The 17139-nt window shown below is 43.4% G+C and overlaps 1 protein-coding gene across 3 annotated transcripts in view; it reads right to left on the reverse strand.

Annotated features, from left to right (window-relative positions):
- LUC7L (LUC7 like) overlaps positions 1-16664 on the reverse strand; it is a gene marked incomplete at its 5' end in the record, with an annotated part of 36831 nt that extends 20167 nt beyond the window's left edge. For 2 of the 3 annotated variants that reach the window (XM_084641020.1, XM_084641021.1), the window contains 2 exons: positions 13858-13952; positions 16459-16638. In XM_084641020.1, the coding sequence (XP_084497146.1) occupies positions 13858-13952; positions 16459-16519 (156 nt within the window). Of the gene's footprint in view, positions 1-13857; positions 13953-15034; positions 15106-16458 lie in introns of all 3 variants that reach the window. The other variant, XM_084641019.1, reaches the window with a different exon arrangement.
- Between the last annotated feature and the right edge of the window lie 475 nt (positions 16665-17139).

A 17139-nucleotide genomic window follows, 5' to 3' on the forward strand; every position in this document is an offset into this window, starting at 1 on the left:
TTTCTTTAGGAAAACACCTAAAAGGTAGAAACACAAAACAATTAAAATACGAGATATAAAATCGCTTTGATTTAAAACTAATCCACCTTGCTAACGAGACACTAAGTAGGACTGCCCCCTTGTCAAAAGAGGCTTCAATCACTTCTGCCATCTGCTCCCAATTTTTAAATCTATTTCCACAGTTATCAACTAAAAAAATTAAGGGGCTTTAAGGTTTTAGTTAAAATATTTACAACTGACCCCTCTAGTTTCATCCCTGCATTTATCAGTGTTGACTACCAAGCACTTGGTTTGGTTTATTTAAAATGGAAAAAAGTATATTTACCATCTGGAGAGCTCCAGAGCCAAAGGCCCATGTATGAGTGGAGAACAAATTCCATCAGAGCTTGCAGAGTCATATATACATATGTATACACCCAGATGATTAGGGGGTTGAGTAGGACTAAGATTAAAACTAAATATCTCTAAATTAGCTAGCCAGGAACTGAGGAGAATACCTAGAGAACTACCTACAAATGTCTGATCTAATCCTGCAGCAGCAGCCCCATGATGATGGAGGACAGCTCCAATTTCTATTATTGTGTGAACAAGAGAGCAGTGTGAGTCACATGCACGCTAGCAGAACAGGTACAGAGGAGGAGAACTGAAATTTTCAGAATGAAGCAAGCACATTAACACAAAAGACAGGCTACACAGAGATGAAATATCAGTTTTAAAATCATGACTTGTGACATCAACATAATCTGAGTTTATTAACAATGAAACAACTGCTCTAATTGACTTATCAAGCCATTTACTCTTAGCTTGAGCTGCCAAATGGAGACAGGCTGTGGCCTTTAAATACAGCCACCACTTCCAGGAGCAGCCTTGTTCCAAGATCCTTTTAACTGGGTAACATTTGGATTAAGTCTCTAGAAAAAGCTCTGAAGGACTACTAAGATGTTACAATCGTGACGAGCTTAATATCTCCAAAGGAATCTAGAGTGGCTTCAGGTCAGTTTACGGTAATTACAGCTTTCAGCAACATCAGACCGGCGAGTGTCCTTTCACCCCTTTCGTTCTGTGGGGCTATTCTATCAGAATTCCTTTCCAACACCAGCCAGAGGAGGATTTTTCACAAGACAAGGAGGTCCAGTCACAACCTAGAACCATCTTCTCCTGAAAACAAGGTTCAACATTTTTTGCAAGCAGAAATAACACCTTCTCTTATTTGAGAGGTAAGCTCTCAGGCTCAAATCTTCACTTTCAAGAAGTCCCCCAATTCACTCCACACTGTTCCCTTCTCTCTCCAGATCTCATGAAAAGCAATGCATCTCTGAACTTTTCTCCCTTGGGGCAATCACCCTGCTTTCAATCAGCAGAGAAGCCTTGATTTCTCTTCCACATTTTTGGTGGTAATCTAGACGTCTGGAGGTTTCCACGGGGCCCTTTACCTCAGTGCACCAAGTTGAATTCCTGATAGAACACTGGCCCTTCTGATCAAGAAACAATCCCCCAGAATTTTTCATGTTCCATTGGCCTCAAGCAGGCTTATCTTCATGTGCCAATATTACCCTGCCATTAAACATTTCTATCCTGTAAGAGATGACCGCTATCAACTACAGGCAATGTCCTCTGGACTATCATCTGTTTCACGGGTGGTCTATGCAACTGATGTCTCAGCATAGCTACCAAAACGGCTAACAATGCACTAAGATTTACCCCCTCCCTACCTTAAAAACCTACTGGTTGCAGAGTCACCATATTTGCCTAGCCATCCAGATCCTGGGGCATCACATGTTTCTAAGGAGCTCTCCTGCAGATTCAATAACTCCATCACAAGAACTCTTAACCCCTAAGAGCATCTTTCACAAGTAACTTGGATGTTGTGAGTTGCCCAAAGAAAAAAATCAACAAAATTCAGGTCCTCATGGATGAGATCTCTGCCATGCCACAGGTTTCATCAGCTCGCCACTCTCTCTTGCTAGCAGGCAATGGTAATTTGTGCCAATACAAGTCTCTGGGTGATGCTCCACTCTGTCGCTTTCAGAACTATATGATCAGTTAATAGAGCTACCCAATTTAGGGAAGATTACCAGCTGACACTTCCTCCAGAAGTGCTGCCATTGTCTGTTCCATGGCAATCTGTTGGCAGATCCACTAGCAATCTAGATGACCACCAGGCCAGAGCTATCTGCATTCACCTCAGGACAAGTAGTCCCTCAGAAATTCCAGCTAAGCATCAGCCTCCAAGAGTGCAATAGTCCATCTCCCTTCTCCATGTTTCTCCACCTGATTGGTTGCGAATTCTGGAGGGTGACAACAAAACAACTGTAGCTTGTCGCAACCCACAAGGTGGAACAGACCGCAAAAGCTTTAAACAATGTTTTCCTCACTGGAAACCTCTGTGCTGGCTCCCTACGCCACACAGGTTTGGAACCAGGCTCAGCAGTCATGAGACAGAAAAAAAGAGAATGGAAGCTGAAGCTGAACCAACAAGTCTGATCATATTGCCGAGAGGTGGTTTCTCCCACCAGTGGATTGTTAACAAACCAGTCCAATGGGAAGTATGAAATTCCATCCTGGCACTGGCATTCACGAGCCTGGTGAGCGGACTCCCTGTCTCCAGGATAATGACTTTCCATGCTTCCTTGAAATATCTATAGTGGCCAGATAAATCAAACTGGCGCAAGCCACAATTGTTACAGCAGAGAGCCAGCTCTGCTACAGTTAAGGTGAACCTTTCTGTTTAAAGGTTAACTCTTGTAAGTGCTCTAAAATCGGCATGGTTACTCGAGTTGCCTTGACATTCGGTGTGCCTCATGGGGTTGCCGGGTGGGTTTAATGATCCAAATTTGAGATTCTTTCGGCAAAGGGTTCCCAAGGTAGAGCCCTCCTAAAATAAAAAACACTAGCTTTTCTTAAGTTGACAGATTCTACCAACTTTCTCTGAGCAAACCTAGGGATCAAAACAGGGTTCCAAGTGTGGTCACATGGTCTGATTAGCTGGACTTTTAACCCCCCAGGTAGTGCATGGGACCCACCGACACAAATGTGCAGACAGTGTGCTTAAGAGGTTTGCTAGCCAGCCACAACTCATAGGACCTGCACAGCTCAAGAGGACATATTACAGCCATCAAATCTGAGCAATACTGAGGCACTGTAAACTCAAATCCAACTCTGGGCAAAAATCTGAAAAACAAACAAACAAAAAAGTAGGTATATTGCTACAATACACCCCTGTCAAAGGACTTGCGGGGGGAGGAGGAGGAGGAATATGAGTATAGCAGAAAATTCAGAAGGTGCTCAAAATTCTGTTTGAAAAGATGATAGCTTAGACATGTGAAAGGGGAGGGGAGACATAGAAGTGGGTGGCAGGGGAATTGGGAGGGGCAGGGGCATTGGTCATACCCACATTCTCCCCTCTGAGGGTGTCTGAGCCCCTCTCTGTGCCACCCCATTCATGCCATGATCTGGGGGCCCTTGCCTCTCTTGGGGATGTCTGAGACCCCCTTCGGCTCCCCCCATGTGAGCCAGTCCTGCCCTTCTGGGGGGGAGCTAAGAATTAGCATGTTAGGAACATACACAAGAATACACTACATGCTGAAACTGGTGCGAGGAGTTGAGAACAGGCATGCTTGAGGTATATCACCGGCTCTTAAGCACCAGGGAGGAGGTGACAAGAACACTCACTGACACGAATGGGGCAGATCACACGTCTCAGTTCTGTTTTTTCAGGATGTATTCAACTCCATGGGGTGTTCTCATTCTGCTGAGACCATCACATTGAGAAGAACTGAGCCAAGATTTTACTGTGGGGGGGGGGGGATCTGGACACAGCAAAGCACTTGCTGATGATTAATTTCATACAATTATTATAGCAGAGAAGACTTCTCTTTTAAAGGACGATTTTTTAAATGTTCTAAAATCTGCATGTTTACCTTTAAATTTGCTGTGCTTCATGGGGGGGGGGGGGAATGATGATCCAAATTTGCGATCATTTGAGCAAGAGGTTTCTAAAGCAACTCTTTCAAATTCTACCAAAATTTTACACACACACCTGGCTTCTAAAAAGCTGATGGCTTATTAGGATGGAAAGTTGAAACAGAAATGATGGCAGGATTGGAGGCAGTGATGAGAGAGACAGTCTTTTCTCACATGCTTCAAGTTCCTCTAACCACCATCGAACTGTCAAATTTTGGGGACGTAGACCATGTTTGACATTTCCCTCACCAACTCTCTTAACAAGAAAGTCCAGGACCTTCAGGGTAGCATTCTTTAAAATGCTTTCACTTTCTCCAGTTGAGAGTTCTGGAGGTTGACAACAAAGGAACTGGGGAAAGTCAGACAGAACTGCAGGATCTCAAAACATGGATAAGATGGTGATGTTTGGAAGAGGGATTCAGGTTTATTAGGAACTGGGGAACCTTTTGGGAAAGGAGACACTTATACAGAAAGTAAGGGCTCCACCTAAACCAAAATAGAACCAAACTGCTGACATGTAAAATTAAAAAGGACATACAAGAGTTTTTAAACTAAGGGCTGGGGAAAAGCCAACAGGTGCAGAACAGCACAAGGTTCATACAGAGACATCTCTTAGGGGAAAAAGAAAAAGGAGGACTTGTGGCACCTTAGAGACTAACAAATTTATTTGAGCAACTTAGGCTTGAATAAAGACTGGGAGTGGATGGGTCATTACACAAAGTAAAACTATTTCCCTATGTTTATTCCCCCTCTCCCCCCGCTGTTCCTCAGACATTCTTGTCAACTGCTGGAAATGGCCCACCTTGATCATCACTACAAAAGGTTCCCTCTTCCTTCTCCCCCCGGCCCCCGCTCTCCTGCTAGTAATAGCTCACCTTACCTGATCACTCTCGTTACAGTGTGTACAGTAACACCCATTGTTTCATGTTCGCTGTGTATATAAATCTCCCCACTGTATTTTTCCACTGAATGCATCCGATGAAGTGAGCTGTAGCTCACGAAAGCTTATGCTCAAATAAATTGGTTAGTCTCTAAGGTGCCACAAGTACTCCTGTTCTTTTTGCGGATACAGTCTAACACGGCTGCTACTCTGAAACATCTCTTAGGGGAAGATTTATAAATGGGGATACTCTATATCCTAGTAAAGAGGAGAGGATAGAAGCTGATGAAGTACAGGTAGGAACTGAAGAGAAAGTTAAATTAAAAAGAGGCCCATTCAATTACATCAGATGAAGGCAGACAATTAAATATTGGCAAATTTAATAAATGCTTGTTTACAAATGCCAGAAGTTCAAATACTAAAATGGGTAAACTTGAGTGCCTGGTATTAGATGAATAATAGGCATCACAGAAATGTGGTAGAACAACAATAATCAACAGGGCATGGTAATACCAGGGTATAAAACATATAGGAATGAGATAGTATGTCATGCTGGTGGGGGAGTGGCACTACATGTGAAAGAAAGCGAAGAGTCAAATATAATAAAAATCTTAAATGAATCAAACCATACCACAGAATCTATATGGATAGAAATTCCATGCTTGAACAACAGGAGTATAGCAGTAGGAATATACTACCAACCATGTGGCCAGGATGGTGATGGGGATTGTGAAATCCTCAGGGAGATCAGAGAAGCCATAAAATAGTAATGGGTGATTCAACTCTCTCCATATTGACTGATAACATTTCTCCTCAGGACAGGATGCAGAGATAAAATTTCTAAACACCAGAAAGGACTGCTTTTTGGAGAGCTAGTCCTGGACCCAAAGGGGAGAGGCAATGCTTGCTATAGTCTTAAATAGCGCACAGGATCTAATCCAAGAGGTGAAGATAGCTGAATTTTGGTAAAAGAGACCATAATGTAATTAAATTCAAAATGCTTGTGCGGAGAAAAAAGAAACCCACCACAGTAGCATTTGACTTCAAAAAGGAGAATACACAAAGATGAGGAAGCTAGTTAAATGAAATTAAAAGGAACATTCACAACACGCTCAAATAAATTGGTTAGTCTCTAAGATGCCACAAGTACTCCTTTTCTTTTTGCAAATACAGACTAGCACGGCTGCTACTCTGAAACCATTCACAAGAGTGACATGCCCGCAAGCTGCATGGCAACTATTTAAAAACACCATAATAGAGGCTCAAACTAAACATATACCCCAAGTTAAAAACAAAAACAGAGGACCAAAAAACCACCATGGCTAAATAGAGTAAAAGAGACTGTTAGAGACAAAAAGACATCCTTTAATATTTGGTAGTCAAATCCTACTGAGGAAAATAGAAAAGAGGATAAACTCGGGCAAGTCAAGTGTAAAACTATAATCAGGCAGGCCAAAAAAGAATTTGAAGAGCAACTAGCAAGAGAAACAAAAACTAACAGCAAATTTTTAAGTACATCAGAAGCAAGAAGCTTGCTAAACAATCAGTGGGGCCACTGGACGATTGAGATGTTAAAGAAGCCCTTAAGGAACACAAGGCCGTTGTGGGAGAAGCTAAATGAATTCTTTCCATCATTTACTACTCAGGGAATTCAAAATTAACATCCCCGCAAAAAAATGGATTCACACACCCAGGGCATGCGTCTGGTTCAGGTGTCGGGGAGACGTAAATCACTTCAGGAGGTGGGGCTGGGCTCTCTCTTCTGGCTGCAGGAATCTCTGCACTCCTCCTCCACTTCCTGCTCCCATCACTCTCTAGCCGCAGGGGGAGGGATCACTGTAGGTGGAGCTCCATCCCCATTTGCCCAACCTCTGTGCATCCAGATCGCACACCCTCTCCCCCCCCGGCCACAAACAAACACACACACACACACACACACACACACACACCCCTAGTTCTCCCCTGCATCCGGATCCCCATCCCTGTACCTGGACCACCTCCAGCTGTCAGGACACATCACCCTGCACCTGGACCACACTACAGAGTTCCCTGCACCTGGACCCCAACCCCACTGAGTCCCAACCAACTGTATCCAGACCTGCACCCTACCAAGCCTCACTCTCCAGTACCCAGCCGCATCCACTGAGCCCCATGCCGAGACCCATCGCTCTCCACTTCCAGACCCCATCTGCTGAGCCCCAATGACCTTCACCTGGACCTCCCTGCACCCAGAACCCCCCACCAAGCCAACCGCAGCCCAATTGCCCCACACCTGTATCCCCCCAACACTAAAGCTCCTCCATACTTGGATTCTGCCAGGCTGAGCCTGCTTGACCCACACCTGGATCCAGGGCGGGAGGGGGAGTCGGGGGGCAAGGCTGAGCATGCATGCAAGACTCTGTCCCTCTTGCTTGCTGTGGAGCCACACAGATGTGCCAATATGCCTAGTAAGGAATCCATTTTTCAAAAAACATTTCCTGAATCTGTTTTGTTATCTGTATTGTTACAGACACACTTGCTGAAAAGTATGTTGAAATAAATTACCAAAATAATTGAAAATGGTTTGATTATATGGTGTTATTTTGACAAACAAAATATGCCAAATATTAAAACATTGTGTGCAGACTTTTTAATATTTTGGTGCAAAATTCCCCCCGGAGTAGGTAGGAGTCAGTCCTTCAAACACGACAGATGTTTCTCTGTGGTTACAAATTCATAACACGGTAACGCCCATTCAAAACAAGAATAACCAGAATTCTGGAAGTTACTCCTTATTACCATTTGGGCTGCTAACCTTGTTCTCATGGAACAGGTGATCAGCAGACAAAGGTCCCCTCCTCAAGGCTGAGTTTTTGCATAACCAGAGGGGGGTACTTTTGCATATACCTTCGCATAGATCTTCCCCTAGGAAACTTTAAAAGTTCATTCTTGTCTGGCACATTGTTTCAACTAGTCCTTTGAAGCTCATAGCCCTTCCCAGAGTCTACATTAGTCACATCTCCCTGCCTGAAACATTACATACAATAATACACAAACATTTGCATTTATAATACAAACTCTTAAGATACACCCACGATATTGCAGAAGTTGCCCTGTCACAAGTGCCAAAACAGCCTTGCTACAGCTGCTCCTACTGATACCACGATTTTATAGTGGTCTATCGCTGGTACAATCTAAAGATTAAATACTGAATCTTTCCTCTGTTGGCAGCAAGCATGCCAGCTCCAGCCCCCATATTACAAAAGGCAAGGCTATAAATTGTAACTGCATTTTAAGCAGTGTAGCTTGACTACAGCAATATAAAATGACTGATTTTATAATACTTTAATATTTACCATTGAAAGCAAGTCCCTCTAAGCTGTGCACATGCACCTAAACCCCGCGCACACACAAAAATGAAATGCTACATTGGAGCCAGGCCGTAATATCATTTACGGGCGACTTTTGACATTGTTCGCCTGCCATCTATCAACACAGCCAGATTCTACTAGCTGGCGGGGGGAAGGGAAGGAGGAGGAGGAGGGAAAGGAGGGCAATGAATCATACCCCTCCCCACCAGCATTTCGAACATGGAACGTTGATCACGTTGAGACGCACACATCTCCTTGTAGTCTGTTCATTTGGCTATGTACAAACTCAAGTATGTGCGAATAAGTCAAAATGCCTGGCTGTAGTTGCTAAGGAACTGCAAAGATTTCCCAGAAATGAACAAAAAAGGTAAGTGCTGTTTTCGTGGTTGAAATCTTTCAAAGACATTGGACATCATACATTTACTCGTGATGTTTTACCATTTTCCGGCGGTTTTTTTGCCACAGATGCATGGAAATGATCGGAGCTACGCACAAATTTCCGGTATCCTGATCTGAATGATCTCCCATTTGCCCTTTTGTCGAGTCACGCTGTTAAGCGCATTGAAATAGTAGCCATATAATAAAAGTATTAATTTTAAATAAACCAATCCGGTAAAAAAATCAATCCCAAAATGTCACTGTCTAGAGGTCTAAAGCATAAAAGAACAGCAACTTCATTTAAATCTGGATGGCTGGATGAGACTATAGAGACGGTTATACGGAAGTCACATAGTGTAATGTTTGTTAAACTTTGTGAAATATTCACAGATGATGGAGGACAGAGTCATTTGTGTATATTGTTAAGATGCCAGAGCTTCAAGAGAACTTAACAGGAAGAATGTAGAACGATGTATGGAAGTTGGATTTCTTAAAGCATCATCTGGCAAGTAAGTCTCATATAGATGGTGGAACAAATCTTAGAAACAAAAACCCTTCCTTACGGAGTGGATTGCTTAGCATGATTCTTGAAAGTCCAGCTGACAAGCAGAGGATGCAAATTAATCTTGAACGCAAGCACTCAAAGAAGAAATCAAGGTATTTATTGACAGTGTGTTGTTGGCTATTAAAATGAACAGCGCAATGCTTCCTGTTCAGGATATTAATGACCACAGGGAAAAGTATGTGCGCATACCAGTGAGCTGGAGAAGTAAAAATTATGCTTTCGAATTTCTTGAAAATATCAACTGCATTGTCCAAAATGACCTCATGCATGAAATAGCATCAGCAACGTTTCATACTCTAGCTGTTGATGAAAGCACTAATATATCCATTAACAGATACTTGATACTCTACTTTAAATATAGATCCCTATATTCTGCAGACTATAAAACTTCGTTTGGTGGCCTATTACGATTGCAAGAACTTGATGCTGTTTCAATAGTGTCTGCAATCAAAGAGTTTTATAAAAAACACCAACTTGATCCAATGAAGATGGTGATGTTCACATCTATTGGTGCCTCCGTGATGTTGGGCAAACCCAATGGCGTGGTGGCTCAGCTGAAACATGATATTCCACACTTAGGGGATTTCCGAGGCATGGAAAGAGATCAAGCTGATAAGAGACATCGAAACCTTAATGAGGACCATCTACACAGTGTTCTATCGGTCATCCAAGAGAAAATGCAAATTTCAGGAAATAGTGGATGCTTCTGAATGTGAGTCAGTGGCTTTCAGGCCACTCAGTGAAGTGCGCTGGTTATCTAGGCACTTTGCACTTCAAGCAATTATTTGCAACTATAATCCTCTTCTGGAATATTTTGAGCAAGACAAAGATACTGATCCGGTTTCTAAATACTGCCACAAAAAGCTGAAAGCCATGGAATACCGAATAACATTAGAAGTTTTGAATGATGTTTTGTCGGAGCTGGCTTCACTATCCACGCTGCTCCAGAAATGGGGCCTTATGCCTCTTGAAGCATTTCACCTTGCCCGAGGTAAACTGAACATCATCAGAAGACAGTACCTTGGAGATTCAGTCTTATGGAGTGACAAAGTTAAGGCTCTCTTAGATATGAGCTCTCAAGAAAATAATGAAATTGATACCAATTCCATAATAACTTTCATAAACATCTTGTGTGCACATTTGGCAGATAGGTTTCCAGAGGATGAAGTCCACAAGTGGTCTGCTTTTGATTGTGTAGCAATAGTTAAGCGTGACTTCAATTTTGGAATTCATTAGGTCAAATCCCTATGTTCAAAATACAAAGACTTTCTTGCTAAAGAGATTGTTTTGGTCAGTCAGTACAATGACTTCAAGTTTGCAGTAGCCAAAAGAATCAAAAGCCAATCGGTTTTAAGTTTCCCAGATATGGTGACATTTGCTCACCAGAACGAACAGTTTCACGATCTTGCAAAGTTGATGGATATTGGAGGAACATTCCTAGCATCAAGTGCAGACTGTGAGCGTGGCTTTAGCTTAATGAACACTCTAAAAAACAAACTATGGAATTGTTTACAAGTAGATCATTTGGACATGCTGATATGTATTCATAGCATCATAGAATATCAGGATTGGAAGGGACCCCAGAAGGTCATCTAGTCCAACCCCCTGCTCAAAAGCAGGACCAATCCCCAATTAAATCATCCCAGCCAGGGCTTTGTATTAAGAGTTACCAGCTGGATGGAGAACTGATAGATCTGGACAGTGTTTATACTGAATGGGCAAATGAAAAAGATCGCAGGGAAAAACAGTAAGATTAGTTTAGCAGACTTTGATATTTCGACCAATAAGAAATTAAAATTCATTTGTAACTACATATCTTATTCTTGGCTGATAATCATTTATTGATTTTTTTTTAGGGAAATTTTAAATTTAAAAAACACAAACTCTTGTCTTTCTTTTTTTACTTATGTTGTCTCTATCTGAAAATCCATATAAATTGACATAATGGCATACTTATTAAATTGTCTTTATTATATGTTTATCAAAATCTTTCAGACATGTATATAGAATGAAAGATGAAAGTGGACACCAATGGGCAGAAGCTATATGTGCTTGAAATATGCTCGTGATTGTCTATAAAAAAAGATCATAAAGCGTAATGCTTAAAGCTAACTTCTGCTTCATGAAGAATGGTTAAATTTCCTTTTTCTAAGTATTTAAAAATGACATTTATAAAATAAGTTTAGAGTAGCAGCCATGTTAGTCTGTATCCACAAAAAGAACAGGAGTACTTGTGGCACCTCAGAGACTAACAAATTTATTCCACAAGTACTCCTGTTCTTTTTACTTATAAAATAACATGCTGTAAAACTATTATCAAAAATTGCAAATTAAAACTATTTAAATGTATAAGCATTTTACTCGCTTGGGCGCATTTGCCTCATGGAGCACAAATTTGAACTCTGCTTCAAAAATTTGCACAGAAGAAATTTTTTGCACACATGGCCTGTCAAAAATTACAGGGAACACTGAAGGCTACAGAAGAATTCAAGTATTTGAATTCATCTCCAGCATGCAGCAGTCTAGTTCTCATGTGGCAATGACAGAAGACATGCTTCATTTTCTTCTGAAAGAATATCCCAGTTTACTGTAATTCAGCAATCTGTCTGGTGGTATCCATTTTCCATAAGTAATTTTTTTCATCTTTACTCAGCCACCCCAAATTAGGATACTTTTAATTACATAAAATCTTGTCAGCACCATCAAAATCCTGCATCCTCTTTTTTGCTCCTATAGAATACATTTGAACTGAACACTCAAGATGAGCCAGATTTTTCCCAGGAAGGGAGGCAGAAACTAGAAAAGCAGGGAGGTGCAATTGGTTTCCTTCTTTCATCTGCAGATTAAACAAAATCTGCTCTGACACACTAACATCCTACTTAGCCAAACCAGTCCTAAGAACTGAATTACAGTGAACTACAAAATGCCATTAATACTTGAATATATTCCCCATCAAAAGAAAGTTGTTCCCTAGGGAATCCATCAGGACAGGGCCACATGCAGTAAGACTGGAGACTGGAAAGCTGGGGAGTTGAATTATTAAATTAGATCAAAGAGAAACAAGGTTGTTTAAAACCATCTCTGAGTTCCACAAATGAGCCTTGATCCAACCTGCTGAAGACAGACGGTGGGCTGGAAGGGGCAGCAGCCGTGTCCCATTTAAGATTCATACATTGCAAAGTCAGAAGGGACCATTGTGATCATTTAGTCTGACCTCCTCTATAACAGAGACCAGAGAACTGCCCCATAATAATTCCTACAGCAGATCATTTAGAAAAAAATCCAGTCTTGATTTTAAAATTATCAGTGATAGAAAATCCACCATGACTCTTGGTAAATTGTTTCAATGGTAAATTACTCTCACTGTTAAAAAATTATGCCCTATTTCCAGTTTGAATTTGTCTAGCTTCAACTTCCACAGCCACTAGATCACGTTAGACTTTTCTCTGCTAGACTGAAAAGTCCATTATCAAATATTCACTCCCTGTGTAGATACTTATAGACTGTGATCGTCACCCTTTAACCGTCTCTTTGTTAAACTAAATAGATTGAGCCCTTTGAGTCTATCACTATAAAGCAGATTTTCTAATCTTTTAGTCAGTCTCGTGGCTCTTTTCTGAACGCTCTCTAGTTTATCAGCATGCTTCTTGATTTGTGGACACCAGAACTGGATGCAGTATTCCAGCAGTGGTCGCACAAGTGCCAAACACAGGGGTAAAAATCGCCTCTCTATTACTACTCGAGATATGTAAAGCTGGGGTATCCACACATCTCATTAGCCCTTTTGGCTGCACCCTAGGAGCTGGTGTTCTGCTGATTATCCACTATGACACTCAAATCTTTTTCAAATCCTGCTCCTCAGAGTCCCTCATCCTACAGTCCCCAGATGGCCGACACTCGTTCTTCCTAGATGGGTACATTTATATTTAGCCATATGAAAACACATTGTTTGCTTGCACCAAGTTTACCAAGAAATCCAGATAGGGCAATCTGGATTTCTTGGTAAGCTTGGTGCAAGCAAACAATGTGTTTAATAGCATAGGTTCAAGAACCAATCCCTGTGGGATCCCAGTAGATATTCACCTGTTCAGCAATGATTCCCCAATTACAATTACATTTTGAGACCTATCAGTTAGCCAGATTTTAACCCACTTAATGTTTGGCGTGTTAATTTTATATCTTTCTATATTTTTAATCAAAATATATGATACCAAGTCAAATGCCTCACAGAAGTCAAGTATATTACATGAACACTAATACCTTTATCAACCAAACTCGCAAATCTCATTAAAAAAAGATACCAAGTTTGTTTGAAATTATCTATTTTCCATAAATCCATGTTGACTGACATTATATTATCCTCTTTTAATTCCTGATTAATAAAGTCCCATATCAGCATTAGAAAGTTTCAAAGGTACCAAGTATGTCAAACTGACAAGACTGTTCTATTTTAGCACCAGATACGGGATTACTAAAATCCCTCACTTCTGACCACTTCCACATAATTCTACAGGCAGATTTTTTCAACAGCAACATGTGTGTGTGTCACAGATGGGCATGCTGAAATTCACGCACTAGGTACATTCAGAATTTGCAGAGATTGTCTGATCTTTCCTAATTGGCATCTCCTAAGATGTATATATGGCACAGGGATGTGATCTGAACAATTTCCATTGCCTTTTATTTCACCATATCTTACAACTACCAAGACAGACACTTACTGTTCCTGCCAGGATATCATGAGGGCAGCAGTCCAGGAGATGGCTCTTGCAGACACGATCATCTGTAAACTTCACCCTTTGCCTCGTTTCATCTCCTGAAATTCATGTGTTGGTTTAAATAAGAAAGCATTAGAATGCTGATAAAGCATGATGGTGCTGGTATGATCATTTCGCCTCAATATGTAGATTAAAAATACTTCATGTTCCTGTTCCCCAAGATAGTTTGGAAAAGCTTAGAGGAGAATAAGGTATTCTGGAACTTTTATAATTGGCAACTGAAATATGAATGTTGCATTTAGATGACCAGTACACCACATATTAAATATGGTGCTGGAAAGCCAGAGAGCGCCCATGGCCTGTTACCAATGCAAAGAGACAGCCTAGCCAGGGAAAAAAGACAACCTGGCTGATAGCCATGACCATTTTTTTTATTTTCCTCTTTTAAATATACAAAGGATAGGGGCAGGAGATACTGAAACCCATGCTATCAGAGGGCCATGAATCACAAAACAGGGCTGTGCCTGGCAATTTCTACAGGCAACTGCTATTTATTAATCCAATAAGATAATGCTTCAGTCCTATTGGTTTGGACAACTAAATATGCAGTGTGCTTTCCAAGGCCATGTGAGGAATGAAGTTTTTTAAGTGTTGGCCTGGAACACAAAACATGTACTTCCCACCCCACCTTCCCACCCTCAGAAAACATTTTACACTTGGGAGCCACTTAAACAAGACAATATCAGAAAAGCAAAAAAAAAAAAAGAAACAAAGTTAGTCAATACACACTGCGAGCTCCAACACATACTATACCCTTCTGCATTCTTCAAGACCTCAGCTGCAGAATTTTATGCCCACTGTTGAAAAGTTTTAAAGGAAAAGTTTTCTTGCCCACACCTGCAGTAAGGAAGTCAGGGGAATGATACATAAAAGTAAAGGCAAAGTGGCAATGGTATGTGACAATTTTATAGCTAATCTGTGTATATGACACAGGTATGTGTAATACTAAAGTATGAATATAGTTTAGGATTTGCAAAGCATCCAGGATTAATGTCGTGTCTACTGAAAATGGTTTTTTCTCTCTCTTTCTTTCTTTCTAAGCTACACTCTTAAAATTACTTGTGAAAAAAAGCAAACACTTTTTTTGTTATAACAGCTTTAAAAATTGGTTGTGACTCACGGCTCGATGAACATGAGGCTTTTCTGCAACTCCCTTGCAGATTGATGTAGGCAGGCAAAGATACACTGAACCTTTATAAATAAAATAGAGGGGCCACAATTGTTCAGTTTGTATGAAATAAAAATATGGGAAGCAATTCAAAAGCAACTCAATACACAAGAAAGAAAAAGCACTTATTCACTTACGAAAAAAAGTGCAAAGAACCAGGACAGCCCTGCTAATGTGCCAGAATGAGTTTAAATATTCAGTAGCTCAGTAGAAAAGAAAATACAAACCATAGCAGGAAAATAGTTTTGCATAGGATGCAACATTCCTGTCCTTGGCAACTGCTATGAGCTTCAGTTTCTACATACAAACCTACCTAACATGCTTCTGTGTGTAAAGCACTGACTGAAGGATAGAGCTTTTCCTCTGAGCTTATGGCCGGAAAGTCTCTCCAAATAAATATATATTAAATCAGGAAAGTCAGACTTCCAGCTCACCTTGCAATGCAATAGCAGAAGCACTCAAGGCTGCTTTAGGGGAGGCTTAGATTGTCTCTGTTACAGAACCGCACACTAAGCACATATCCTCTGCTGAGGTTTCCAAAGAGTCCCAAGAGAAAAAGGCTGCACAGGCTAGACCTAGGCTACTCTGATTAATTACTATAAAAGAAGAGGCTCCACATTTTCAAACCCGGGCTCCCCACAAGGAGTCGGCCAAACCCCACATGTGGGCACTCAAGTTGACACAAACAGAGACAAGTGTCAAACAGGCACTGGAGTTCTGAACCGAGTTGTTCAAAGGGGAGCCGCAGACGCCCTGGTGAGACACCCCCTGTTTGAAGTGGGGCCTGGGCAGTCAGTGTGCCCCCCTCTCCCCGGGATAGGTACTGAAACAACCACAGACTAGGACAAGTCTGACTCATGCAGACGTTTCCAGCAGCTGCCGAGGGCTCTACACGGACAATGACAGGCGCCACAGCTGGACAGGGCCCCTGCAGACAGGCTGGGGGAGCATCAGCAAAGCTCAGGTGCTGGATACGGAGCCTCCACAGCTGGGGGCAGCAAGAGAACCGGGGGCTCTGCCAGCTCGGGAGACGGGAGGGCAGGGGAGAGGGGCTCAGACCCCGGCGCCAGGGCCCCCGCTGGGAACGGAAGCGAGCAAAGGAGCGAAGATCTGTCCTGGGAACCAGACTCGGGCCCAGGAGCCAGGGCCCCGGCGGGGGAGAAGGGGGTGGGCTCAGCCCAGGAGGCAGAGCTGGAGGGGACGGTCGGACCCCGGATCTGTCCCCCACGGCGAGCGCTGACCCTTCCCCAGCTGCCGGGATCAGGCCCCGCGCAGAGCCCTCGCTGGCGCTTGCCCGGGCCCGGGCCCAGCGCGGCCGGTGCCGGCCCCCGGCCAGGCCGCGGCGCTTCCGGCAGGCCCCGCCCGCCCCTACTCACCGTCCCGGGCCGTGCCCATGAGCTGGTCCAGCAGCGCCCGCATCTGGGCCTGGGCCGACATGGCGGGAGGCAGGCAGCGCGCGGCTCCTCACAGCGGGGACAGAGCGGGCGAGGGGCGCAGCCAACAGCTCCGGCGCCGAGTCCGGCCGCAACAGCAGCCAGCGCGGGGCACGCTGGGCGGAAAGAGCCCCGCCCCCGCGCGGCATCCTGGGAGATGTAGTCCTGCCCCGAGCCGGGCTGCTCGGAAACGGCGGGGCCCTGGCCCAGCACCCCCAGGGGCCCTCCCGCAGCCACCGTCCCGGCCCTTCCTCCCACTGGCCCGCCAGGGGCTGAGGCTGCTGGGGGCTCCCCAGAGCCCCAGTAGTGCCGTTAACACTGGGGGCCTCTTAGTCCAACCCCATGTGTCTCTGCAGAATGGAGCCTCCTGGTGGGTGGACGAGGGGTAGAGGAGACACATGGGGTGAGAATGGAGGCCGGGGGGGGGAAGAGGGGTAGAGGAGACACATAGGGTGAGAATGGAGGCCGGGGGGGGGGGGGGAAGAGGAGACACATGGGGTGAGAATGGAGGCCGGGGGGGGGGGGAAGAGGGGTAGAGGAGACACATGGGGTGAGAATGGAGGCCGGGGGAGAAGGGGTAGAGGAGACACATGGGGTGAGAATGGAGGCCGGGGGAGAAGGGGT

The sequence above is a fragment of the Lepidochelys olivacea genome, assembly GCF_965140295.1.
Source record: "Lepidochelys olivacea isolate rLepOli2 genome assembly, chromosome: 10".
NCBI classification, from domain to species: Eukaryota; Metazoa; Chordata; order Testudines; family Cheloniidae; genus Lepidochelys; species Lepidochelys olivacea.